The sequence below is a fragment of the Microtus oregoni genome, unplaced genomic scaffold (assembly GCF_018167655.1).
Source record: "Microtus oregoni isolate MIOR12 unplaced genomic scaffold, Mior012 000047F_ref0000412, whole genome shotgun sequence".
NCBI lineage: Eukaryota > Metazoa > Chordata > Mammalia > Rodentia > Cricetidae > Microtus > Microtus oregoni.
Genome location: NW_024543221.1, coordinates 18,802,057 through 18,829,249, shown reverse-complemented (window position 1 = coordinate 18,829,249; position 27,193 = coordinate 18,802,057). Strand labels below are relative to the sequence as shown.

The 27,193-nt window shown below is 41.9% G+C and overlaps 1 protein-coding gene and 1 long non-coding RNA gene across 3 annotated transcripts in view; one reads left to right on the top strand and one right to left on the bottom strand.

Moving 5' to 3' along the window:
- Positions 1–6,894, top strand: part of LOC121435861 — a 14,429-nt gene extending 7,535 nt beyond the window's left edge. The window contains exon 3 of the long non-coding RNA XR_005972624.1: positions 6,818–6,894. This is a non-coding gene — a long non-coding RNA (uncharacterized LOC121435861). The remainder of the gene's footprint in view (positions 1–6,817) is intronic.
- On the bottom strand, positions 4,683–27,193 carry Cd34 (CD34 molecule). 2 transcript variants are annotated; one of them, XM_041635381.1, is made up of 8 exons: positions 26,917–27,192; positions 17,775–17,942; positions 16,857–17,119; positions 15,351–15,431; positions 7,468–7,624; positions 7,190–7,242; positions 6,825–6,989; positions 4,683–6,121 (listed from the first exon to the last, which is right to left on the bottom strand). In XM_041635381.1, the coding sequence occupies exons 1-8, from the start codon at positions 26,993–26,995 to the stop codon at positions 5,936–5,938; spliced, it is 1,152 nt and encodes a 383-aa protein (XP_041491315.1). In that variant the 5' UTR covers positions 26,996–27,192; the 3' UTR covers positions 4,683–5,935. The 2 variants fall into 2 exon arrangements, with proteins under 2 accessions (XP_041491315.1, XP_041491316.1); XM_041635382.1 differs by having other exon boundaries at positions 5,982–6,266; positions 26,917–27,193.

Here is a 27,193-nt window from a genome sequence, read left to right as displayed (position 1 = left end):
AATATAGGACTCCAGTAAAGCAGCACTCACCAGTTGTCATCCGTGGGGTGATGGGGGCATTTTAGTGATGGAGACCTTTGTGAGTCACCCACGAGTACCATGTAAGTGACCCTTCATTCATGCTCCTTACACGCAAGCCCAATAGATAGACTCCTTGGTTCACCAAGTTGAATGGAATTGCTTTTTTGGCCTGTCGTTGGTACCCTATCTAGGGTGAAGACTTGTTCAACTCTCCCCCAAAAGAGTCATGTAACAAGTGAGAATACATTTGTTTCTCCCTAAGGTTCATCTGAGGATTCAATAAAAGTAGTTGTGTCCAGTACTTAGGACATACTAAGCTCTCAGTAGCTATTAAATATACCTAATACATAGGGAGATAATTTGATGAATGCTAGTAGAATAAGTGAGTAGCATAATTTATGAGTAGATTATGAAATCTTGAAGTTCAAAGGGATGAAAATAGGAGGAAATGAATAATAAATCAAAATAATAAAGGCCTTTAGTTGAGTGCTTATCAATCAAGGCCTATGTTCTGAGCTAATTGCTTCTTGTACATTCTTTCATCTAATCCTATGCAACTTGATTTTTATCTGCCTTCTTAAATCATGGTTTGTTTTTGTTTGTTTGATTTTTGTTTGTTTTAAAATCTTGAACTCCCATACAAAATTATGTGAGAACTGTGTCTTCTCCCAAGATTGCAAAGGACTCCTGGGAAAAGGGCTGACATATTCATGTTTTCTGATGAATTCCTGGGCCAGCCAAATTCAAGTTCTTCCAACTACTTGTGGAAGATGCTGCTATTGTCTCTTCTTCTTTAAAAAGCCTTCAGAACACAGGACCATTTTATACAAAGATTTTTACTGAAAGCAGGACACAGCACAGGATACTTATAGGTTCACCAATGCAGCCATATCTAAAGTCCTCTATTGATGCTGCAGGATTGCTGCAGCCAGTGCAGCCTGGATAACCAAGACTGGCGGTGGGGGGGGGGGGGCTGGGGGCAGGATTGAGACATGGAGGCTTCTTTTCAGGTGGAAGAACACCCTTTAGTTTTCCCAGCAACCTTTTATACCTCCACTCCTTCTGTGGAGACCCACCGGCCAGAAAGAACACAAACATCCTTGTCAATTACAGACCACAAGGAAGTTCCACTGTCAGTCAGGGGGAGTGAGGGCAGCTGGATCACAACACAGGATGTTCTTTCCCAGTTGCTCTGCACCCTGAGCCCTGCTCCTACCATGTTTCCATCTAAGATTCTCAGCCATCTCTCTACTTCCTCCTATATCTTCCTGAAAACAGTAGATTATTATGCAAAGAAATTTAGTTTTTGAACAAAGTCACCACTCTAGACTATTTTCAATCTGAGGTCAGAAAAAAATTCTTGTCTGCCCTGTAGGAATTTATGAGTACTATGTCTTATGCTGATGCCTGCAGAGGCAGAGAGGAGCAGATCCCTTTAACTGAAGTTACAGGTGGTTGTAAGCCACCCAGTGTGGGTATTAGGAGTAAAACTCAAATTCTCTACAAGAACAATAAGCTTTCTTAGTCACTGAGCCATCTCTCGAGTCCCTTGTCTGCTCTTTAACCAAATGTTATTAAGGGTTTTCTTTGACTAATAAAGTACTTTTGAGATTAATTTTGCCCCACCATAATGAAGACATAAGACATTAATTTGTGGCATGACATATTTTTATATATTCTTTTTCCTTTTTCATAAATGAGGAAACAGAGAATTAAGGGTGTTTGAAATATAATACACTCAAGGTCACATAGTATCAGAGCTAAATCCAGTTGTAGGCTGACTCCAGACCCTCATGGATTGACCACAAAGCAGCTCAGGCAGGTCCAAGCAGTTCTATTCATGAACCAAGGGTAACTCAAGAAATCCTTCTGTGTGAGAGTCTTGACCTTCAGAGGAAAGTGAATTGCTTGAGCAAGATCAATGACATAGAAATGAATTAGCGTTTAGAACTGCTGGCCTATGGTTTTGTGTCTGAGACCCTAAAGTTTCAGAGTCCATCACTGAATGGTTGCTCTGACTGCTTCATCTGCATGTGTTTCCATCTCTGAATTACATTGTGCTGTGTGCATCTTTGGTGAGCTGTGCTCAGGGAAGACAAGGCAGGATTATTATGCTTATTGAATACTAACTTCTTAGGTAAAACAATCTCATCAGTTTGATTGCCAGTGGCTTCTAAAATTGCTAGCAAAATAATGGAAGCGCCCACAAAAGTTCCATAAAAAGCTATGAAAAGAATAATTCATTTCGGTCCTAGTTTTGTCTATTGATGTGATCAAAAACAACTTGGAGATGAAGGAGCTTACCTGGCTTACATCAAGGAAAAGCCAGGGCAAGAGCTCAAGACAGGAACCTGAAGGCAAGAACTGAAGCACAGATTGTGTTTGTGTGTTTGGGGTGGGGGGAGGAGGTTCTTACTGCCTTGTTCTCAGGCTCAGGTTCAGCTGTCTTTCTTATACGTCCCAGGACTGCCCTCCTGTATTCATCAACAATTAAGAAAACACCACACAGACCTACAGGCTGGTGTGGTGGAGGGAACTCCTCAAATGGGGTTCTGTCCTTTGATAGTTGTCACAGTTATCAGGTCAACTCTTAAAGTATTACAATGATTGCCTGCAGGCCTCAGTACTAGCTAAGGTTTAAATTCACCAAAGGTCTTGGAATATACTGAAGGGGAAACTCATATGTATTTTTATAGTTCTATATATTACTTGAAAATGAATGTATGTCTGCTGAGGTAAACTATTTTTGCCCTTTCTCCTCTGCTAGAGCTAGAAGTTCTATGAATGTCTGCTTCATCCTGTATCTAGAGCAGCCACTACACAGAGTATACTCAATAAAATGTGTTGAATGGCTAAATTTTGATAGGAAAAAAATCATTGGGCCATGAGTAGGTTTATAAGGAAACGAGTAGCATCCTATTGCACAAAACTGTTTGCCTCTCCCTGGCCTTATGCCATGAAACAAGATTGATTTATCAAGAAAAGATAGAAAGGAGATAATATGCTTGTCCAGACTTGAAAGGCAAATCATTTATTTATCTGCTCAGATAAAAAGTTGGAGAAGAGTCCATGTATGCAACCTCATTGCCTCCTAAAATTTTGTTTCTAGGCTCAGAGTCTGCTAGGCTTTTGAGTTCTGGCATGGCACACAATGGTAAAATGATGCAAAAAAATGTAGTCACAAACTCACTCTGAAACATGCCACTGGCATTGAGACACCTAACTGGAGGAACCTAGAAGCCTCTGCAGAAGAACAGTATGCTAAGAGCAGGACATCTTCCTAAAGGCTTAGTGTGGTTAGCTCTACACAGGGAGTTGTACCGAATATATATTTAAAGTCCTCTCCATCATTACCTTTCTATAGTTATGTGTGTGCTACAAATGAGAAAAATTTGAGTAGACTGTTAAGGAAGGGTAGGACAACACCAGAGAGAAACCTAGCAAACAAGTACCAGTTCTGAGGCTGAATAGTGGGAACCCAGCGGAGCCAGCAGGTGGTGCCATTGCTACATCATGATTTTCAGACCTAGTGGAAAGTAATGCTTTAGGAAGCAAATGAGGCCTTTAGAGTAAGCTATCCAGCTGTCATAGCCACTACTGCATCTACCCCCAGAACATACACACCTTTCCCCTAAAGCCTACATCCTCAAAAATGCAGGGTGAAATGTCCCTGAGGCCCCATTAGCTTCTTTTCTCCCTTTGATGTTTCCAAAGATTCCATTCCCAGTATTTAACTGCTTTCCAGACACCACTAACCAAAGCCAGGCCCTTAACTGGTAACTCATTGCAAGGCATGCTATTAAATGGCAACTATCTAGAATTTTATGTTCAGTCACCATCTTTCCTTTCTCTGATGCTCCAAACACACACCACCTTTTGGGTAAGGTCTAGCCTTGTCCCTCGGCTTTCTTAATCCTAGGGAGGAGTCTCTATGAGCAAAGTTAGACAAAAGCCAGCAAGAAGTGGGTTGGGATATGCCTGGCTTTGACACGATAAGACTGGAAGAGTCAGCCTTTATTTAGCCTTTAACCCCCATGCACTGTTGGCACATAGATGTTCCCAGACGCCTCTGAAAATCTAGCTGCATCTGTCTTCCACTTCATGTGGCATGGGGGCAGGTCACCTGGAATCTGGCATGGACAAGTCCTTACATGGCGCTGCCTTATCTGGGAGTTGGCAACCAGCTCCAGAATAGACCTCACATAGTTCTTTCTGGTTTTACCATGAGGTGGGTTAGTGGATGAGCAGATAACAAAGGCTGCCTAGAACATAAATCCTTTCCTTTGTTTTGTATGTTTTTCATGCGGTCACTCACATGTCCCTCTTCTTGGAATGGTGTTTTTGAATACCCAACATTCCTCATCCTCCTGAAGGAGCATTGCAGGGCATTGAAGGGCACTGAAAGGCATTGTAGCCTGCCCTTATCGCCACTATAGAAAGCTTCTGGCCTCTCTGCCTCCCAACATGGAAGGGAACATTTCACAAAGTCACAAGCTCTGGGCATCCTGTCTGGTGCCTGAGTCCCTCCCTATGCAGAGCTCCTCCTTGGTTGACCTCCCCCATATTGCCACACAGTTTCTCCAGGCCTGAAATGGAAGCCACCCTGTCACTTAGCACACTCAGCATGATAGGCCACAGCACAGATTTTATCATCACTTTAATTATATTATTCTCACTCATCACTGTTTATTCAGAAAAAATTCACCCAATCTTCTCATCTCTGGAAAGTTCTGTTTCCAGTCTCATTGAAATCAGGATCCCTGTTCTTCCCCCACCCCCCTGGAAAAATTAGAGAAGGGGTCCTGGGTCAGACCCAGGAGAGGAAGATTGTAGTCTTGAAGGGGGTTGAGCTAGGAAAGGCACAGACAGGAGTCTACCAGGGGACTGAGGCCACAGCTCCCCCAGGAGTCAGAGGGCAGGGAGAGTCTTAGAGTTATAGGAGGTTAGGAGCCTCACAGCAAGAGGGTTCTTCTGAAGAGCCCAGGAGGTTATGAAGCGCTCAACTGAGCCTGGTAATTCAGACCTGTAATTCAAGCTACTTGGAAGCCTAAAGCAAGAGTTTAAGGCCTGCCTGACTGCATAATTCAAGGCAAGCCTGGTCACCTACATAAAACCTTGCCTCTAAATAAGAAGAGGGAATAGCTCAATGGTAGAGCACTTGACTATTATGTGTGAAGTTTTGGGATCAATCCTAACAACAAAACTAAATTTAAAAAAAAAAAAGAGGCTCAGTTCAAAGTCTAGTTCCACTGTCCTGTCTACATTGAACCAATGGGAATTTCTGTGAGGCCCCAATAGACTAGGTGAGCTGTTGCTTGAAAGCATGGAGCCCAGTATCAGGAACCAGACAGAAAGTTGTCCTGGCCTCTGTAGACGGATATTCGGGAACATGTGACCAAGATAGAAGTCGGTGACTAAACCCACAGTGTCTTGAAGAGTTATAAGGGATGTACTGTTTCTGGCTGTATACTTATAAGGGTGCAGATGTCAGTGAATACCTTGGTTTCCCTAAAGTAGGGGAAGAAAATAGAAAGAATAAACAGTAAAAAGCAAAGTTTCTTGGGAGGAAGGTATAGCTTAGAAAAACTAGTCTTCCCAAGAGTCACTGTAAAGAGGCAAGAGAAGAGGAAGACAAGACCCAAGGCAAGTGCTACATAGCCACCAATCTTCTTGGCAGCTCCTTTAGACCTAGGCTTCTCTCCATCACAACTTGACCCAAAGGTCAGAGTTTGGGTTCAGGGAGCTGAACGTTCAGAAGGCAGTTTATCTGTCTCCACAAAGGTGAAATGTCCTGGGAACAGTCTCTAAAATGTGTGTGATGTGAGAAGGTAGGACATGAGCTGGAGGCAGCATGAGGTCAGAGGCAGAGATGCCACTTTCCTGGATACCACCCAGTTTTGCCCACCCAGCCAAGTCACAGTTCTGTGTCAGCCACCACATGTTGTCTTGCTGAATGGCCGTTTCTGGAAGTGGCCTGGCCGGTCCCGTTCTCCTGAGCCCCTCGGGTCACACTGGCCTTTCCCTGAGTCTCAGGGGAGGCCCCGGGTCCTGAGCTATAGCCCTGGCCTCCACCATTCTCCGTGTAATAAGGGTCTTCACCCTGGACAGTGTAGAAATAAAGTAGTATTATCTGGTAAGTTGGGTTGTGAGGTACTATGAGGAGAGCACAAAGGAAGGAGGAGAGGGGCAGGTACAGCTACATGTGCAGGCTCTTTTCTTCCCAACAGCCATCAAGGTTCCAGCTCCTAGAGGAGAAAGGACAGAGGAGAGGCACCACACCATGTCAACGTGGCTCAGTAACCAGCCCTATAAGAAATCAGTCTCAGGGACAAAAAAGCCTCCCCAGTAGATACCAGCCATTGGCAGGAGTCAGACTTCAATCTTGTCCCTCCCTCTATCCAGAACACTTCAAAAGTAAGATATTCCTTCCATATGTTCCATGCCTGTGAGCAAAATAGCACCCACGGGGCATTCAATATGTTTACAAATAAGCATGTCCAATTTAGCAACCTGTTCTCCTTTATCCAGCTGAGCTATCCAGGACAATATGAATAGATAACATAAACCATCAGCTGTGACAAAGACCAGCAGGTGAGCTTGCCCCAGTTTACCCTGCTCCCCATTTGCTGCCTCTTATTCCTACTCTTCTGTAGATACAATGTCTTCATGCATGCATATCCCTAGGTCAAAAATACCAGAAATTTCTTTTATGATATTTCCTCCCTCCCTCTCATGATATCCATGGGCCTCCCCGGAAGTTCATTATCTCCCTCATTTACTTTTCCCCATACTCCAGAACTGACCAGCCTTTCTCCTGTGGGGCTCCAACTGCGGCGATTCATCAGAAAATAGCCAGTGGTGCCCAGGATGGCCAGCAGCACTCCCGAGGTAACCAGTGCAATCAGAGTCTTTCGGGAATAGCTCTGGTGACTCCCAATATCTTGTTTATTGAAGCCTTGGATCCCCAGCTTAAGGAAAAGATAAACAAATGGCAGCATGTCACTTGTGAAAAAAAGAGTTCTAGCGAGAAGCCCAGACCACTCCACATCCCTGGGTGCAACTCCCTGATGTGGACTGTCAGAGGAGGGAAAGAAGTGATGCCTGGAGAGGTCACCGTCTCCTCTCCTGACCCAGTGCTCCCGTGAGATGCATCATCTTGTGAACATACCTTTCTCAAGTCAGACTGGTGCTTTTCCATAAGCTGGAGTTTGCTGGAAAGTTCTAGAATTAGAAACAGGGGTTGCTAAATCTAGAAGCTAGTCCAGCTTATCTTGAACTATTTTCCCATCTTGTCCTAGAAGCTCTTTTATCCAGTGATCCTTTTCAACCAGACCTTTCTTCCCAGCACCTGTAGTTTCTGAAGCTGAGTTCCAACCAGGATCTTCAATCATGAACCCCATTTAAGTTCAGCCCTAGTCAATTCCAAGTCCCCAAAGTGGCCCTTACCTGTGCTATTGGCCAAGACCATCAGCAAACACTCGGGCCTAACCTCAGACTGGGCTAGAAGCAAGGAGCAGACACTAGCAGCAGCATCAGCCTCAGCCTCCTCCTTCTCACACAGTATTTGGGTTAGGTCCTCTCCTTTTTCCTTCTTAAATTCATCCTGGAAAGATAAAAAGAAAAAAGAAAAGAAAAAGCAAGAGATGAAATTACTCGTAAACTTGAACCTCATCCAGAGTCTCAGGTAAGAATCCTGATTCAAGTCACACTATTATGCTCTCCACAAGAAATCCTTCTTTCTAGAATTCCAACTTAAAACACCAGTGGTAAATTATGTACGACAACATAGTAAGAAAGACATAAGAAACAGGAAATATTTTCTTATTCAATAATTGCCTATATATGTATGCTGAATACAGAATCACCACCAACATGATATGAATGCAATAGTGAATGTTTAATACTAATTAAAAAACTAAGAAAAATCCTTTACTTCAAGGTTACAACAGTTCTAAATGATAGCGAAAAGCCAACAAAGGTGAGGAGTAGAGAACAAGCCTATGTGGATGGACTACACGGCCACTCATGCTGCTTCCCTCTTCCTGTACCAAAGCTATGTCAGCAAGCCTTGCTCACAATGACATATCATTTTCATTGAAAGCATGGAAGCCAGTTTAATGAACTTCCCAGGTCCTCCTTCAGGTTGCTGCCTGGTCTACAGGATTCAGGAACTCAGGAGATAAACCCCCATAGTTTTTAACAATTGAATCTCAGGAACAGCAGTAATTGGAGGCCCCAGCTATGTCCTTCAAAATGGGCTCCCCCACTAACTAACTAGCTCTGTCTCTCTCTCTGTCTGTCTCTCTGTCTGTCTCTCTGTCTCTGTCTCTCTCTCTCTCTCTCTCTCTCTCTCTCTCTCTCTCTCTCTCTCTCCCCACAGTGGCCTTTTGTAGATAACCAAGAAAACCAAGACTATCTCCAGTTTTGATGACAGATGTCAGAGGAAGAAATGCCTCATGGACATGACAACATTCCTGTTAGGGGAAAACTCTGGAGCTTGTAACTATCATCACACCTGAGCCTTCTAGAGAAGGCTTCCTGTGTGGAAGCAGGTTTGCTGCCAATGGTTTAGTCCAGAGGTCTTCATAGTTGGAAGGGAGCCTGGGTATTTTCCTTCTATTGTGATCTTAGGCAGGAAAACCTCCTTTGTGCCTATGCCAGACAAAGTCAAGACTGGCCTTAGGCCCTGGGGGATTTCAAAGAGCAGTAGGAAAATAACTGGACTTGAGTGAGGCCAGCAGGATATGGCTGGCCTTATAAGCTCTCCACTTGAGCAAAGCACCTTCCCTGGTACCATGCTTTTCAGGTATATAAGAGACCACACATAATGAGTCTGGACTCTTTGTGAGTCTTTAGTTAAAATGTTTGCTTCCTAATAGAGGAGGAGGAACAGGTCTCCCACAGAATCTAAAGTAGCCAAACAAAATGGGACCTTCCCACATTCTCTAGTGCTAAAAAGCTGCACTTTGACAATATTCAGCCATTCTAACATTTAGCAAGCCCTGCTAGTAAAGCACTTTCATAAAATGTGTGTGGGGACTGGAGAGATGGCTCAAAGGTTTAAGAGCACTGGATGTTCTTCCAGAGATCCTGAGTTCAATTCCCAGCAACCACATGGTGGTTCACAAGAGCCAGTGACCTCTTCTGGCATGCAGGTGTATATGCAGACAGAGTACTGTATACCTAATAAATAAATAAATCTTTAAAAAGAAAGAAAAAAGAAAATTTGTTTGTGTGTGTGTGTGTCTGTGTTTGTGTGTTTGTCTTTATCCTACGTGAGGCTAAGGAAAAAGGCAAGAGGAGTAGCTATGAATTAATTCCACATGATCAAAACTCTTGTTTATATATGTAAAGATGTAGCAGTTAAAAATCAATGTCAGTTACTATGACCAATGCTCTGTCTTAGATGCTTTTCACATATTGACTCATTTGGCTCTCCCACTACTCTCTATAGAAAGTGAGTACTGTAATTCCTTTACTCTTTCCATTTTATAGAGAAACTGAGGCACAAAGACTATTTACTATAAGAAAATTATAACAAAGCACTTAACTTTGCAAAAGAGGACAAAGACATCTGGATTGTGTTAGTAGAAGTAACTCGGTGTGCTCAGGTAAAGCTGACAGGGAAACTCATGGCAGCAAGTCTGTTGTGTGACAGTCTGCCCAGCCTCATCCAGCTAAAAGAAGATGCAAAAGACTCTGCCTTCTCTGTTTTGCTCCATGTCCTCCAAGATTCAACTCAAATTCCATGTCTTCCAGGAAGCCACTCCTATCTTTGGCAAATTGGACATTAAGCCTTGCTCTCCAATTTCTAGAATCTTTTCAAGTCATAGTCTGTGCCAGTCTTCTCAGCTCTAAACTGGCTATATGATGACCACAACAGTGATGTACAAAAAATATTTAATACATAAAGATTTTGATTGGTACAAAACAGCAGCGATTACTGTTATTATCAATAATCATAGTTTTTGATGTATTACCTAGAGATCCAAATTGTGATCATCTTCTTACGGTTGTCATTTACCTCCTAACTCCTAAGTGCCTGTGTGATGAGGGTGAGGGTGCACGTTATGTAATTGAAACCAGATTGCACTTATTGTACCAAATAAACAAAAGAACTCAAGGACTTGTTCAGTCTAACACCCCAACTGGTTGGTCTCTACCTGGAGTCTCTCGACTGTATGGTTAGTTTCTTGGATTGAATTCAAGGCAGTAACAGTGACCAGCCTCCTACTCTGAAATTTAGCGGCCTCAGTTAATTGTGTTTGGGCTGGAGAGAAGCAGGTGGATCCTGAACAAAACACAATGGTTCTCCGGATGTTCAGGATAAACATCCTCCCCCAAGAGACAAGTATCATGAGAGAGTAGGCAGGAAGAAGCCACAGCCTCACCATTTTGTACATGAGAATCACATTTAAGAGTTTCTAACTTCATCTGTGCACACATGTCCCTTTTGAAAAAATAATGATATCATCTAACCTTTCTAGAGGTGCATCCTCAAATTCTGTGATGCCTCTGCCCATGCTAACGCACATTGGTCTGGAGAGGAGGGTACAGGCACATTTCTAAAGGGTTCTTGAGGTATTTCCCAAAGCTATTATTTCTAGAATCAATTGTCTCCCATGGTTTTGTTTCTTTTTTTTTCCTTTTTTTTTTTGTCAGTTTGACACAAGTTGTAAGTTATTTGGAAAGAGGGACCTTCAATTGATAAAATGACTCCATAAGATTTATCTGTTGGCAAATCTATAGAATATTTTCTTAACTAGCGATCGATATGGAGGGCTCAAGCCTTTGTGGGTAGTACCACTCCTGGGTGGGTGGTGATCCTAGATTGGGTAAGAAAGCAGGCTGAGCAAAGCCAGGAGCAGGCAAACCAGCAAGCTGCACTACTCCATGGTCTAGGTGTCAGTTCCTGCCTTGAGTTCTTGCCCTGTCTTCCAACCCTGTTTTCCTCAAGTTACTTTCGGTCATGGTGTTTATCATGGCAATAAGAAACCTAAGACACCCTGTAGTCACCTGTTTTAAAGTAATTTTATATTCTTCACTGTATTAAATTTGTCAGTGGCAGGCAAAACCCCTATCTTCATCGAAGAGACTGAAATAATGAAAGGACTATTGTTATAAGCCAAACAACAAGTGGGCAATGAACTAAGGGCAAGAGTTAAATTGTCTCCAAATATTTCTTTCCAATAGGCAGTCTTCCTCCGTTAGTCCTTCATTGGTAAGTGATGTTTCCTGTAAGGTGACTGACCTTTATTCTTCAGGTAGAGGGCAAGGAAGGCAAAGGCTGTGTGTGATTAGAGGGTTGGAAACAGACTGCCTCAGATGAAGTTGGTATAATGTGTAAATGAGATAATATGAGAAAGAAAGAGATATAAACTTAGAAAAGATAGTAAAACTCAAACACTTTCATCTTTTCAAGCTGTATGGATATAAATAGTACATATAACAGACATAGCACTGAATAGATAAAGTAGTTCCAAAAATTATATTTGTGCAAAGAACTACAAATTTCTCCAGAGATACACAAATGGCCAAGGAGCACAAGAAAAGATTTTCATTGTCACTAAGCACCAGGGAACTGTAAACAAAATCACAATGAGATAATAATGAGATAATTATTCACATGCATTGGGATAGCTGTGTATTTAAAAACGAGAGAGGGAAGGGGAGCAGGTTTTGACAAGTCTATGGAGGAACTGGAGCCCTGTATACTGTTGACAGAAATCTCAAATGGTGCAGCCATTACAAAAACAAAAACAATGAGATGGACTGGAGTATAGCTCAGGGATATAGGTTGCTTAGCATATGCAAAGGTCTGGATTCAATTTCTGGGAATGCAAACAAAACCAAACAAAAATATGGTAATTCCTCTTAAAAAATAGAATTACCATATGAGTTAACAATTCTATAGCTGGGCATTTACCTCAAGAAATTATATTAGGGTACCAAAAATCATATCCACATTAGTGTTCACAGACACTTTATTCACAACAGCCAAAAGGTGAAAAACTTGTATCTACCAGTGGATGAGAAGACAGAATGAAGTACACACACATAATGTGAAATATTATTCAGTCTTAATATAGAAGGAATTTATGTCACAATCTATTCATATCAGTACCTAGAACAACTAAGTTCATGGAGACAGAAAGGAGAGCAGTAGTTGCTTGGGGGGGGGGGGGAGGATGAGAAACTATCGTAGGAAGATACACAGAATTCTAGAGAGGTTGGCTGCAAGGTTAGCATGAATGCATTCAACATCACTCCGTGTTACTTAGAAATTGTTATGGTAGTACTTTCCATGTGTGTATTTTATCACAATTAAAAATGTTAGTGAACTCCCCTGCACAGATGACTACTATACAAGAAAATAAAGTTATCTGACATTTGAAAAACAACCTTGGGAATCATGACTACAAACATTAAATTAAGCAGATAGTGAAGAAGAGGGAATGGAAATTATACTTAGAAGACACGCTCTACTATGTGGAAACAAGGGCTTGGAAATAGCTCTACCATCCTTTAGAATGTATAGGATGCAGAGCAGAAGTAGAGTTAAGTGGGGAGTTAGGTGTTACCGTGTGTATGTACAGAAAGAAAATCTAAATGGTCCACACAGGGACAGCTAGCACCTTGGTGCTCATCATGTAAATTGCAAAATGAGGACTGAGAGCCACATGTACAGTTTTGTTGAAACTTGTACTAGATGCAGGTAGGTCTCAGTATCAGATAAGTACTGCCAGGAAGTGTTAATAGGGAAAATCCTTTGGGCGTGGGTAGGGCCTGAAGTGTCCCACTAGGACAGTGGTTCTCAACTTTCCTAACCCTGTGTCTGTTTAATGCAGTCATGTTGTGGTGACCTCCCAACCATAAAATTACTTTCTTTGCTACTTCACAACTGTAATTTTGCTACTGTTATGAATCATAATGTAAGTGCCTGTGTTTTCTGATGGTCTTAGGCATCCCCTGTGAAAGAAAGAGTCATTCGACCCACAGGTTGAGAACCTCTGCACTAGAAGAACCAGTACTTCAAAACCCTCTAACACCAAAGCACAAATGCAACCTATGGCAGCTAGGAGGGACTGTGCCCCTACAACTTTTGCAAAGACTGTCCAACTAGCGGGATTCAAGTTAGGGACTCGTGAAACACCGGGAGCCATGGCTAGAAATCCTGGATCCAGGACTGCTAAGAAAAATTACTCCAGGGAGCACAAGGAGGCACTACTGCTCGTGGCTTGGGAAGAAATGTGCTGAGGAAGAAATGGACAGTGATGGGAACACCAGAGGATGACAGTTCTTCACATGTGTTCTGCGGTGGTAGTCTTTGTGAACAGTGTAGTGGTCTTCGTTATTGGCTCACACGGGAGAGCTGCTCTTTCCAGATCCTAATCACAGATCCTCCACCCATCTCAAAGGAACACACAAAGAGCTCTCTGGTCAGGAATGAAACAGACTAACATCATAGACCACAGGTAGAAAGAGCAGTTCTTTCTGGAGTACCACTTGTCTTAGACAATGACTCTAGTTAAATTCGATCCTGAGAACAGTAGACTGATAAGAAAAATTCTCTGCAGTTGTCTCTAAACCCTGGGCACAATAAACTATCATTCTGGTACAGATCTATGTGATGCTCCATTTAAACAAACAAATAAATAAAAAAATGTTCCAGCAAGATGACAGGTAAAATTTAAAAAAGGGATGATTTTATTTTTATCTCTAATTAGTGAGGTTAAAATTGGCATCAGACATACATTAACTGTTGCTTGTATTTTGTCTATTCATGTTCGCCTTAAATGGTTTTGAAAACTTCACTGAGTTATTTTATTCTGCAAACTTGTGTATTTATGATTTCTGCCACTTTCAAATGCTCTAAGTTAAATGGTCCTTTTGAGATGTAGTTCTAAAAGATTTATAAGTCAGAGATACCCACCTGATAGCTGCAAGTAAGAAACCAGTCATTGGAGTAGTCAAAATAAGTAAGGCATGTCCTCTACAGCCTAGTTTGTTCAAACCATACCGTCAGCTGTTACCTACAAGGTTCCCTTCACTGCATTCCCATAAGAAAACATTTTACTGTAAAAGAAAACAGCACTTTCCCCTTCACCTGCATCCTTACTCCAGGGCCTTGTTACTGCCAGTAACAAGGGATTTACTGTAACACACAAAAATTCACACCATGCCGCATACACTCTAACCAATGTGGCCTGACAAGAAACAGAAATAAGAATCACTACCACTAAAAAGTATGAGAAAAATAACACATTATAGCAAATAATTTGTAGTTCACTTTAAAAATGAAAAAAAAAAAAACAGAATCTCCTAGAATTAATTAGCAGGTTCAAGAAAGACATAAACTGAAGATAAATATTCAGGCTCCAATAATTTTTTAATATTTAAGCAATAGTAAGTTAGAATATATATTAGCATATCCTTGATAAAATCCATAAAACTTATAGTGAAAATCTTGGGGATATACCTCAACAATGAAATACTTGCCTAGCATTACACAACCTTGGGGTCTATCCCCTTCCAAAAGAAAAAAAAATGTATGCTGGGAAGTGGGGACCAATATTTAAATATTTTAAATTAAAAAAAAACAGGTGATGATGACCAATACAAAATACGACTTGGAAAAACTGAAGGATGTTAGCAAGTTCCTATTCAAATTCTTGTAAATTTTGGGGGGCAGGGATCTTGTCAGATATCACCAAAGATTTTCTAAAAAAAAAAAAAAAAGAGTTTAAAAATTCACTTTTGTGGTATAAATAAGAAAGATCTGGCTTGCTGGATATTAAAAACATTGTAATGTAGAAGCAAATTTAAAACAGACAAAAGTATAGTCAACTTGAAGAAAGAAAATATCTCTGAAGTATATGACCAGACCATATAAATTCAGTATGCATTAAAGAGTTACATGTAAGTAATAAGATTATTTAAATTTTAGTTGGCTGGTTAATATCTGGGCATTGACAAGGGCTCTTAACATGAAAACAAGCTTAAGTCTGATGACCTCAAATAACAACAAAAATAATTCTCTGGGAGTTCGAGGCCAGCCTGGTCTACAAGAGCTAGTTGTGGGATTGGCACCAAAGCTACAGAGAAACCCTGTCTCGAAAAACAAAAAAAAAAAAAAAAATTATTTAAAATTGGTTTTGCCCTTTATGTTCACAAGATGGGGACTCTTATTGTCCAAATCCAAGGCTCAATATTAGAAACAGTCTGACCCTGCTAAGCTCCCAGACTACTTACTCAAGTGAGGCCAGTCCAAGACTGCTTCAGGTATTCAGAGGGGTTGGGGTGGGTATGGGGGGATGGGGTAGACTTACACAGCTAGATGCTTCACTTAGTTCCAGGCAGATGCCCTGGGCCAATCTCACTTCTCGGATTCCTGAACATTTGATTTCTCCCTATGTTTAAGAAAAAAACAAAAAACAAAAATACAAAGTAAATATGCAAGTACCCTAGCTCCTCATTTCTTCCTCCACGTCTTTTATGGCAAGGTACTCTCTTAAAAAGTTTAGGAAAAGGTAAATTTAAAAGTTCTCAGAGGCCTAGGGATTGACATTATTTATTTAAGTACTTTTTTTTTTTTTGAGACAAAGTCTTACTCTATAGTCAGGCTGGACTAGAATTCACTATGTAGCTACATAACCTGGGCTGATTTCACTTCATACTTGTCAGCCTTTTGATTGCTGTGATTTCAGACATGCCCAGTGAGATTTGCAGTTTAAAAAAAAAATGAGCACCCTTAATCCAAAAATTCAGAATATAATATGTTTGAAATTCTAAAACTTTCTGATCCCCAAGTGATGCTGCAAGTGGTAAATACACACTACAAACTTTTGAGTGCATAAAATTATTGAAAAGTGTGATGTAAAATGACCTTTAAATATGTGCATATGGTATATATGAAGCCCAAATGAGTCCTATGTTTTGACTTGGGTCTTATCCTCAAGTTCTCTCATTATATATTCTAAAATCAAATTAAATATTCCAAAATGAAAAACCTGAATCCAAAATTTTCAGATTAAAGGCACTCAGTATGTTTGCTCCCAGCTCATAAACTTCCCCAAGGAGAGAATAAAGCTTTTTGTTACTATCCTGGACCATAAGAAAGATGCTATTTGAAATCATGGGAAACCTGGCTTGGATGATGCTTAAAAAGAAAAAGAGAAACTTAATATTATTATTATTTCTTCAGTCAGTTACACACATATAATGGGGTAGTCAGGCAGCTGCTGGTGACACCTGATTTCCTCTTGGTCCCTAGGAGTTTCTCCATTCATCTGCTACCTCTTTAAAAACAAACAACTAGGCCCCTCATGCCTGTCCTTAGGCCTTCATACTTCCTGCCCTTCAGGCTGAAAGCTGTGGACTGCCACAGGCTCAAGACCAAGAAGTCCAGAGGAACTCACCATTCCTATGCATCCAGTTCTTACCTCTTCAGATGACCTCCTCACTGACATTCTGTGCTTCACTAAGCCCTCCATATATCAGAAACACTTTGCTCTACACATTTAAGAAAGGCAGCCCCAGTATACAGGAGACAGATACAAATATCCCTCCCCCCCCCAAAAAAAATGGTCCTTCTGAAGAACCAGAGAACAAGAAGGATCTCTCAGAATCTCCCCAAAATACAAAACCCAAAGCACAGGTCAGACTTCTCACTGGACTGAACCCTCTCCTCCCTATCTTCTCCTGTCTAGCCTTTCTGACAATACATAAAGTACATATTCCATGTTGATTCCAAGATGATCCAAATCTCATTGGCTGGTATGAGCAGAGGGTTAGGTACTGAGCATAATCTGCCATTTGGGGCCCAATTCACCCACCTTGATAGTAATTGGGACAGTAGAAGATGATGTGTATGCATATGATTCAGTGGTTGATATCATCTCAGAACTGATATTAGTAGGTGAGTAATCAGAAACGTTTACAGATGGCACGCTGGACTTCAAGGTCATCTCTGAAGTGGAAGCATTGTCTGAAGTGGTGGGCAGTGTGATGGTTGGGGACGTCTGTGATTGCACAAAAGCTGGTGTGGTTCCAGAGCCTGAAGGAATCCCAGAAGTAGCAGTAAAGTTGACCGTTGTCTCTGGAATACACCAAACACAAGTGTGCGTATGCATCTGCACAATACACTTAGAAAACACAGTCTCACTTTGTGGTGCTAGCACAGATTTCTGCACAGAAATAAGAATTTGGTGAGGTCACAGTTACTTCATATCTTAATCATGACCCAATTTATTTCAAGTCAGCTCTTGGAACCATAGCTAAAATATAAAGCAAGGGTTTCCAACCTTTTAACATTGTAACATGTTGTAATCTACTAATATGTTGGGCTTCATTCATAGCTAACCTGAGATGCATGAGGCCCTCAGGTATTAAATTGGATATACATGATCTAGAATGTATCAAATGTGCCCTCCAATTCTGAAAGAGAAAATGATTCTATCCTACAGAGGTGAAAGACCTACAGTTTGAACCCACACTATCTTCCATCACTTAGATGAGAACAAAGACACTCATCAGTGGAATCCAGTTGGATCCTTTCTTTTACCAGCCGAACTTAGCATAAATATAAGAATCAGTCCTGTTCAGGACCCACTTGTCATGTATGGCCTACAAATGTTACCAGCATAGAAAGCCATTCAGAACTTATATAAAAATGCCCTTACATAAAGCATTGTTTTCTGTGACCCTATCTGTGGTAGGGGAATAGGCTATACTAGCTGAGTACTTCTGGTTACCTGAGGTGGCTGGTGTGGTCTCATTGCCTTCCTGAGAGAGGAAGTAGGAGCTGGTATTTCCAGAGATGCTAAGTGTGGTAGTTTCCTCATTGGACTCATTTGTAGGAACTGATGAAGATATTCCTGGGACAGTAGTTTCCATGGCAACAGAGGTCAAGTTGTTTATATCTGTGCGCCCAGATGTTACAAGGAAATAAGGAAAAATCAGAATCCGACCTTGGAACCTCATGACAACACCTGATTCAACTTCTTGACTTTAGATGAATCTACCTGGAATATTCATACAACTCTTGACAATAAAGAAACATTAATAATATATTCATGGACACCAGATTAGTTTTCTATTCTATGTTTTCCCTAAGGAAATATACTAAACAATTATAAAACAGGAATTTCACAAGTAATTAAAATGGTAACAACACAGAAGGTAATGTTTGTAATGTATTTAGCAAAATACCAAGATACAAAATTTCACCTATGTAAACATTACAAGGATTGAAAATATGAGAGATGCTATGTTCCTAGTTCAATTTGGTTACTCACTTCTCTTTTTTGGTCAACCTCTATCCAATATACTAATTATTGTAGATCCATACTTTCTCTATGCAAATCCCCTTAAATAATTTTTCATTCTCAGTCTTGCTTTTTCAAAGTTCAGGACCTTCAAATCCATTGTTTCTTTTAGATGAAGAACTCAACTGCAGGGAGGAACCTGGAGACTTCTCTCAGGAGGTTCAAATGGAACCCTTCTTGATGGGAAGGAAGACAGAAAGCTTTGGCTTTGCCAGGACCATATATTTTCATGCATGTGTACCTAAGTTTAATAATCCCTAAATATAGGTGATTTGTCTATTTTTGAATGAGGAAAATCAAACTACTAGGGTAGAATGATTCTTTATCTATACATTTTCTAAATACTCTTGAGTGTCCTTGCCCCATTATTCTATATATCCTTAGACTCGGGAAGGAGAACCTTGACCTTGTATATTATGGGTCCCAAAGCCTGTTCTACCTCCTACATGAGCCAATCAGGTGGTCCTCCCTTCTAGATGACACTTTGGAGACTACACTTTTTATAGAGCTTACTCAAATGGCTCTTTGCTTACATCCAGACCAGTATTACCCTATGATGGCTCATCCCTCCAAAGGTGAACTGCAGCATCACACTGTGTACTTCCAAGGTCCAGGAATGACTATTTGAAGGGAGAAGGGTTAGCATATAGGTATACTAATATCCTATATGTACATGAAAGATCCTTCACATCATAGTTCTGAGTCATATGAAGGAAGAAAAAAGTAAGGGAAGTGGTCTGGGGCCAAAGTTGTGGATAGGAAGAAAAGAAGTAAGCTGGGGCCAGGGCTTATCTTGTCCTGATCAACCACATAGAGACTGAATTCCAAAAGAGTTAAAGTTCCAAATTCAAAGTTAGCTTTCTTAGTGACCGAAAAGGTGTCTGGTTAAGGTAAGGGGGATGAAGCTGTTTAGTTTATAAGTTGGCATACAGGATGTGGGCCTCTTTGTGCATTGGCAAGGGATAGACTCAGGTCTCAAGTTCACAACTGTAATACCACCTGCAAGGAAAGGTCCTAAGGGCTCCAGGACACCCTGAAGTGCAACTCTAAATTTTCCTAATTGAAATCTAGCTCTGTATTTTTTTTTTTCTGTTTCAAGGCCAATAACAATGTAGACTGATTGCTATTGCCATCAGCATCAAGAGGGAAGTCAGACTTTCAGTTTCTAGTCAACCCAAGGCCAACAATGTTTTCTGTAAGGTGCTAGTCAGGGTCTCAACTTTCACCTCTACCTTCTTCCCAACCTGTAACAAGCAGACTGTATTAACATTGACCACAGAAATCATATCTTATTATGTGCCAGGTAAGTAGGGAAAGAAGTGATATTACTATATTCATTCCAGAAAGGAAAAACCTATGTCACCAAGTTGTTGATCGGGGAAGAACACAGATCATGTGGTCAAGCAGCAAAGGACATGGATCTTGCTGACTCTGGTAGTTGTTAAAGATCTGGATACAGCCTCAAAGGCTTTGTAGACAACAAGACGTGTGTGTTTCGATGTAGTTTCGAAACAGACGCCAACCTAAACTACTTCCTTAAGATAGTACCCCACCAATCTGACCCTAAGATACAAATTTGTTACAAGGGCAAGTAGTGGTAGCATTCAGACACCGAATTAAAGGAATCATACTCTCAATGGGCTATTCTAAGATATCCTTTGAATTCCCCTTTGGAACCCTTCCTTCTGCCCACACCCTCCTTGCTTTACTCAAACACGTCAATTCCTGGGAATCCCATCTGGTCTAGGTTGGCCCAACCCTTCTCTTTCTCCAAAGGAAGCTGGGCCTGCCTGAGATGATGTCATGCTTTTGAACCCCTCCCCCCAAGGGGCCTCCTTCACCCAGACAAACATTTTTGAACTTTTCCAGATGTGGAGAGAGACCTGCTGTTGTTCTAAAGACAGAGGTGCCTGGTCCAGAACAGTGAATCAACTCCAGATCCAAGCCAGCTATGGACCCACTGGGGATGGACTCCCAATTGTAGCAGTCTTATCCCCCTCTCTTCTTCCCACTCTTTGGCCAGATTGAAAATCAAAAGAGGACCCAGCCTCAGATGTATAGCTCCAAACTTAGGGTAAGTAGCAAAGCATGTGAGGCTATAAGATAGGACAAGGAAGGGAGCAGAAGGCAAGGCTAAGTGAAGGCTATGTAAGAACTAGCATAAGTGAGGGGATACCATGGCCATAGGTCAGGATATATCACGACTTACACACTATAGCACAGATCCTTCTGTGAGTGCATCCCTGGGCCTCAGCCTCCAAGGCTCTTTTACAGAACTAGTGGGTCATGAAGGAAGGCTGTACTAAGACTGGCAATGTGCCTCTTCGTTCTCTCTTTCTACATCTGTCCACTAGTTTAAAACATCAACTGCTGGCCTTCTTTCTCTGAACTTTTGATTCCCATTCTAGGAAGGAATAGAGCAGTCTACACTCCGTGAAGCCTTTCAGATGTTGCAAAACTAAGGAAATCTTTCTTTCATCCCACACAGACGTGAGGAAAGATAGTATAACTCAGAACTAAGTAAAACACTGCTCCTGAATTTAGTTCCTAGTCTGTTCTGTACCACCTCAAAGGCTCTACCTGACTAGTTTCTAGTTTATTCTGGTAGATATGTATGTATGTCTGCCACATGTATGCCCAAGGGAACAAAACAAAACAAACAAACAAAAAAAGATGGGATGCCCTGGAACTTGAGTTACAGATGGTTGTAGGCTAGCAAGTGAGTGCCAGGGACCAAACATTTATCCTCTGCAGTAACAGCAAGTGCTCTTAACCACTAAGTCATCTTTCCAGCTTCTTTCTATCAATCTATTTAATAAACTTAGAGCAAGACAGGAGAGAAGCTACTGGGAAGCTATTAAATGAGAATCTTAAGACCCCAACAGATGTAACAGAAAGGATTTGTGTAGTAAAATTTATACACTGACCTTGCGGGTACTTACTTAGAAGCAATTATTTTCACAAACAGTATTAATAAGCCTAGTTATCTTGATATTCCAGTCAAAGTTAGAGATTAGAAACAAATAGGGAGAGGCGACAGTTGAAAACTAGGAAACTGAAATTTCTAAATTAAAAATAAACCCAAGTACCAAACCCATGCTGGTCTTGAGTCACTTACAGTCACATTAAACAGAAATAAACACCTTGATATATATTAATCATGCCACTGACAGCAACAAAAACACCTTATTTCCATGATCCATTTGAGTCACCAAAGTTAAAGTCTTAGGGTAGCGGGTATTCTGAAGAAACAGAGACATGTATAATATATTTTGGGAAAAAAATTCTACTTAACATTAGTAAACTGGAAATTCAGTTTTTGTAAAAAAGTTACATATTCTAAGATAATAAGTTATTACCAAAATAACCAATTTTCTGTGTGTTCTTGGTCTATTTTTTTTTCAGATATCCTTAGTTTTAGAGTTTGGGGAATGTTTTTGTTTGTGTGTGTGTTTGTTTGTTTTAGATAGGGTGTCATATAGCCCAGTAGATGACACTTTATGTAACTCACTTTAGCTAAGGATGGTGTTGAACTCCTGTTCTCCCTGCCTATGGCTCTCTCCTTAGTGTCGAGGTTCTTGGTGTATAGCACCACACCAGGCTAGTTTTATTGTTTTCTAATGCTGTTTTGTGATCACATCCTCAGCCAGCCCCTAGCTGTCCAGCCTTTCTGTATATATCTGAAGAAGTCACATCGCTGCGAAGTGAGTCACTGGACCTCTGATTTGAAGGCAGAACTATGCAAAGACAAAGAGGCCAAGCCTTGAAAATAATGCTGTAGGTGCTTCTCTCCTGTGTTCTAGCTGTGTGGCCCCATGGCCACTGCAACTTTCAAACTTCTCCAGTAAAACGAGATCAAAGTAGGTCCTGCCTCGTAGTTGTTCTGAGAAACAAAGAAGGAGAGGAAATGTAAAGCAGTCAGGCTGTCTGGTCCATGACTACCATCGTGAAAAGGTCCTTCCTTCTGCTTTTCCAAATCAGTTCTTATCTCTGTCACTCATCTGGCACAAAGTCACACAAGTTGCTTCCTCAGGAGAGGTTTAACTGTCACCTCATTAAGTTATAAATTTCTTGAATGTCAAGACCTTTTTTTACATGTGTGTGTTTTATTCAGGGTGCTTGGCAGATCCTGGGGTGTTAGGATAAGCAACGAGTTCAGCTGTACAGCTCACACTCACTGCCTACAGCTTTTTAGCCTTATTCTGATGCTCTATAGTTTATTATTATTTATAATTATTATTATTATTATTATTGTGCATGTGGGAGGGAGGGAGAGAGAGGGAGATGTGAGGGCAGACAAGGAAGCACCCAACATATACAGAGGTCAGAGGACAGCTTGCAGTCTTCTCTCTCCTACTATCTGGGATCTGGGGATCAAACTCCAGTTTTCAAACTTGCATGGCACTTTTACCCGCTGAGCCATCTTGCTGGCTCTTATGCTCTGTATAAAGGGGAAATTTATTAAATTGGGGAGTGACTGTGTTAAAAATATCCAGTTTCTCCATATAACGAGGAAAAATCTACAATCCAAGCCACATTGCTAAAGACCTGATTCTATTTCATCCAGATCAGGATTTGGCAAACTACGGCTCCTAGGACAAATTCTGCATTGGGGGTTGATAGTGTGTGGTCAGTCGGTGATGCATGCCATCTACATTTTCAAGTGTCATAAAGACAAAGTGTCAAATGCATCAGAAGCCACATCCAGATCCCAAGCCTGAGATGCTTTCTGTTTTGCCCTTCATAGGAAAATTTTGCAAATAACCCTCTTGTAGACTAATTTCACTTTCATACTATATGTATTTTTCCCTTAAGCACCAAAGACATGCACAGGATCTTGCTAAGTAATGAAGAAAACACAAAATAAGGTATAATTTGATTTTTTTTATACCCTTAGGCATCAGCATCACAGCTCTCTAGGAGTGGGGCTGACTAGACAGGTCTTGAGGGATTTTTCATGAAGACTGGACAAACATCCAAAGACAATCCAAAGAATAGAAAATAGGACAATGATTGTAAGTCCATGAAAGACCAATTTAATAGTGATACAGGAGACGAACTTAATGCCAATATTATTATCTTTAATGGGATGAGCTCATTAGTAAGTAAGTGAACATTCAGAGAAATCTTATTAGGGTCCCTTCACACCTGTCATAGATCATCAGTTTGAGCCATTGTTGGGTTAGAACAAAGGGTATGGCAGAAGCTTTCCTTAGCTTCAGAGGCAAGGCAGAGGTGTCAACATAAACTGGCCTGAGCATCCTCATTACATTGAGATTTCCCCATTAAAATCAAAAAATATCTTCATCCCTCCACTTCTCTGGATCCCCAGGAAGCCTACATTTCTCCCACTTGCCTTTCTTTCACTTTTCTGGTACCACTCATTCCTGGACGCCAGAGCCTTGCTCTGATCACTACTGTCACTTCTGCAGGTCAGCCAGCAAAGTCTCTTCCGTTTCTCTGAGTCTTTCTCAGGCAAACCTGCTATACTTGGGCAGTTTTTGCCAGAGATTTGAAAGCGTGGAATAAATATCAAAGAAGTCAGAAGAGACGGTGGCACAACCTTGAAATGTTAGTCAATGCTGTGCTAATGAAGCTATGCTATAAGAAAACCCCTTAAGTCCTCCAACTCTGCAGAAGCCTCACCCTTCTCTGTTCACCTTGGGATCTGGAGTCCTTTGCCTTTTGTCTATTAACCCATCCCATTGCAAGACTGCACTTTCCACTTAGCTGCCCTGCCTCCTGCCTGCCTTTGGACTTTCAGAGCTTGTCTAGGGTTCTAAGATTTCTTACCCAAAGACTAATTTACACATTTTCTTAAGCAATGGAGCCAACTACCTAGGGTTACCACTTCTCTAAGAGGTTCACTTTTATTTTCCACTCCAGGAAGTTAAGCCAGGAGGCCTTTTCCTTTGCATCATTAGGGAAATGATTCATTCTTTGCCTTTCCCATGTGAAGGTCCAGGGAAGTATACCTTGCCAGGCCTCCCAGTTTGTTTGGATCCCTACCCCCATTCCACCCCAAGATGCATGTACCATTCTCCTATAGCACAGCCAGGATCCTTGAGAGCAATTTTAAAGATACTATACTTTATTTCTTAGCCACCATAAGAAGAAAATGTAAACCACCCCTCAAAATATGTAAATTGTACCCTGGCCACTGTGAACATTTCTTTTAGAGATGAATTTGTGTTTTTTCCATGCCTCCACATTTTTTACTTTGTCACATTACAGGCCATTTAGTGAGATGAACCAAAGTCAAGGATAGAAGGAAGTTCAAGAAATAGAGACTGGAACTGGGGAAGCCTGAGAGTCAGCCCAGGTCCTTAAGCACAAAGTCAAAAATACCAGGCAAGGTCATAAGCAGTGGAGTCTGCTCGTCTTTTCTGCTTGTTTTTCTAGGACTCTGTGGCCAACTTTATCTGCTACAATTTGGCACTTCTTGCCTTGGGTTTTTGTAGACAAAGACCACTCAGGAAAGGCCCATGAACGGCCCAAGGGGTGGGGCCAAGGGGATAAGAAAAGAGATCTAGGCCCTTGCCTGCTTATCAGCCAGACTGGAATGCCCAAGATGAAGAAGTGTATTTGCAAAGGTTGTGAAGCCTGGTTTGGCCCTCCAAGGGGGAGCACTCAGATCACTGAATTACTCGGCAATCCCTAAACTCTTACTCCTCCTTACCATGGAGCAGGGAGTAAAGGGTGGAGGCCTTTCCCTTCTAGAAAAAAAAAAACTGATAAAAGTCTTTTCCCTTCCATTTTCCCCCCTTTACATGTAGCCCCAGACAGGATACAGATGTGGGATCAGCAGACTCAAAGGATCCAAAGGAAGGAAAGGAATGTGGATAAGAGTTGAAGGTAGTGTAGAGGAAAGGGGGTAAGACAGGCCTTGAGAAAGGAGACCCTGGTAAAAAGGGTCCTTGGTTAGCTTGGTTTGATTCAGCTGGAGCATGAAAGTGTTGCCTGGTAGTCCCCAGCCACAACCCAGACTCTGCTCGCTGATCTCTCCTGCCCCGAAAAAAGTGGCACTTTGGGGTTGACTAGTGGGTGTTTATACTAGCCTCTCCCAGGGATACAAGAGACCTATCTCTTCAGAATCAGTTCCCACTCTACACCAAATTTTCCACTAATAACAGCACTGAATTTTTGCTGTTGTCTACTGTGGGCATTTTAAATTACATACAGTCACTGTTTTAATTTATTCCACAATGTATCCCAGGACAGAAAATAACAGTATTAACAGACAAAAGAATCTCAATACAAACCCTAGGAAGTTCTTGGAAAAAGTACAAAACTTTGGCTGGCCCATGAAGTCTGGTTGGGTTCGGAATGGCAGCCCCTGCCCTGCCCTTTACCCCCAAAGCTGAGTCCTCAGTGTACTTGCCCAAGATTTCAGAGGTTTTTATGCTCTTCACCCCCCCCCCCCCCCTTCAGCTCAAGACATGGTTGACACTGGCCATCTGAGGAAATACGAAAAGGCAGCACTCCACCCTGGCCTGGGTCACTGCTGAACTGATGAGAACTCCAGCCCATGGTCACCCGCCTGTGCGATGAAGGTGCCATATTGCTTCATTTGGGGCATTTCAGTCTTCAACAAGTTTTACCCCATCTAAAAGGGGATGTACTGAGCTGCCAATCAGGTGAGCCCAGAACCTAATTCAACTCCTCAGTCAGCTCTTTTTGGGGTGGGCCCAAAGACAATAGCACAGAAGATTGGGAACAAAGAGGCCTTGTGGGCAGACCCATGGTAAGTGGCCTTTAAGATGTACAATGGAGATTTAGGAGCCATAAAGGGCTAGAAGCAAAATGAATAAACCCCAAAGTTGAAAACTTCTAAGAACATGAGATGAGATGAAGAACAGCACCCTCCAATGCAATACAATTTGCTACAGACTGAGTGAATACTTTTTTTCCAACTAAAGAGAGGAAGAGCTTAATAAGTAAGAGTGTGTGTGGGCAACAGGAGGTGTCTTGGCCTGCCTACTAGCTTTAGAATCTGAAGGAAGGCAGGGCAAGAAAATTCCAGCGAGTAATGAGAGTGGGTTTGTGCAGGGTGAAGACTGGTGAGCAGAAGGACTTGGTGTGCACACCAAACCACCTCCCCACTAGCATCTGTGTAGTGTCTGCAGAGGCGACTCTAGTTTAGCTTTCTAATTTTAAATTTTAAAAATTGCCCTTTTTCTCTGCTTGCTCTTTGTTCTAAACTCCTCCGCTAAAGTCCCTTAGTTCTCCTTGAGGGTCTCCTGGCCCTCATTGGGACTGGCTACCCTCACAAATTCTTTCCGTCCTTGTCCTGGGAACAAAGGGTGCCTGGATCCTTCTCTGGGCCCCACTCTGGACCCTTGCCTTCTGAATCAAGGACAGTTATAGAACTTTTCCATTCTTGCATCTGCGTTCTAGCTCCAACTTTGAGCTTTACACCTTCAGCCACTCAATGAGGAACTGGCATCTCCCAGCACTATCAGAGTAAGCTCACACCTAGCTCCAGCGAAGGATTCTCAGGTGAGGTCAACAGCTGGGGGCCTTCCCTCCTCCCCACCCGTAGCCTGGCCCTTCAGAGGTTAATACTCACGCAGCAGACTCATCAGGCAGATAGTCACCCAGCCCCACGGCAGCAGGAGCCCCGCGTGTGCGTCCCTGTGGACCTGCATTCTCGTGCACCGCTCTGGAGATGCCTCGGTGCAGGAGGCGCCGGGCGCGGGACGCGCTCTCCTCCGCCCTGCGCAGGGGTGGGGGATACTTGCTCTCCTCCCCTGCTCCGTGTCCAGAGGGGGTGGGGGATGCTGGCTTATCCCCTCCCTGTTGTGTCTTGGCGGAGCCGGCCCCTCTCCTTGGCTGCTGCCAACGTG

What these genes read in the sequence shown, in the direction of transcription:
- Cd34 (XM_041635381.1), bottom strand. Translation starts at nt 26,995, where the DNA reads ATGCAGGTCCACAGGGACGCACACGCGGGGCTCCTGCTGCCGTGGGGC. An exon ending in CTGTCCCAATTACTATCAAG is followed by an intron (nt 15,432 to 16,856) that starts GTGGGTGAATTG and finishes TCTTAAACATAG; the next exon opens with GGAGAAATCAAATGTTCAGG. An exon ending in ACCAGTCTGACTTGAGAAAG is followed by an intron (nt 6,990 to 7,189) that starts GTATGTTCACAA and finishes CTTTTCCTTAAG; the next exon opens with CTGGGGATCCAAGGCTTCAA.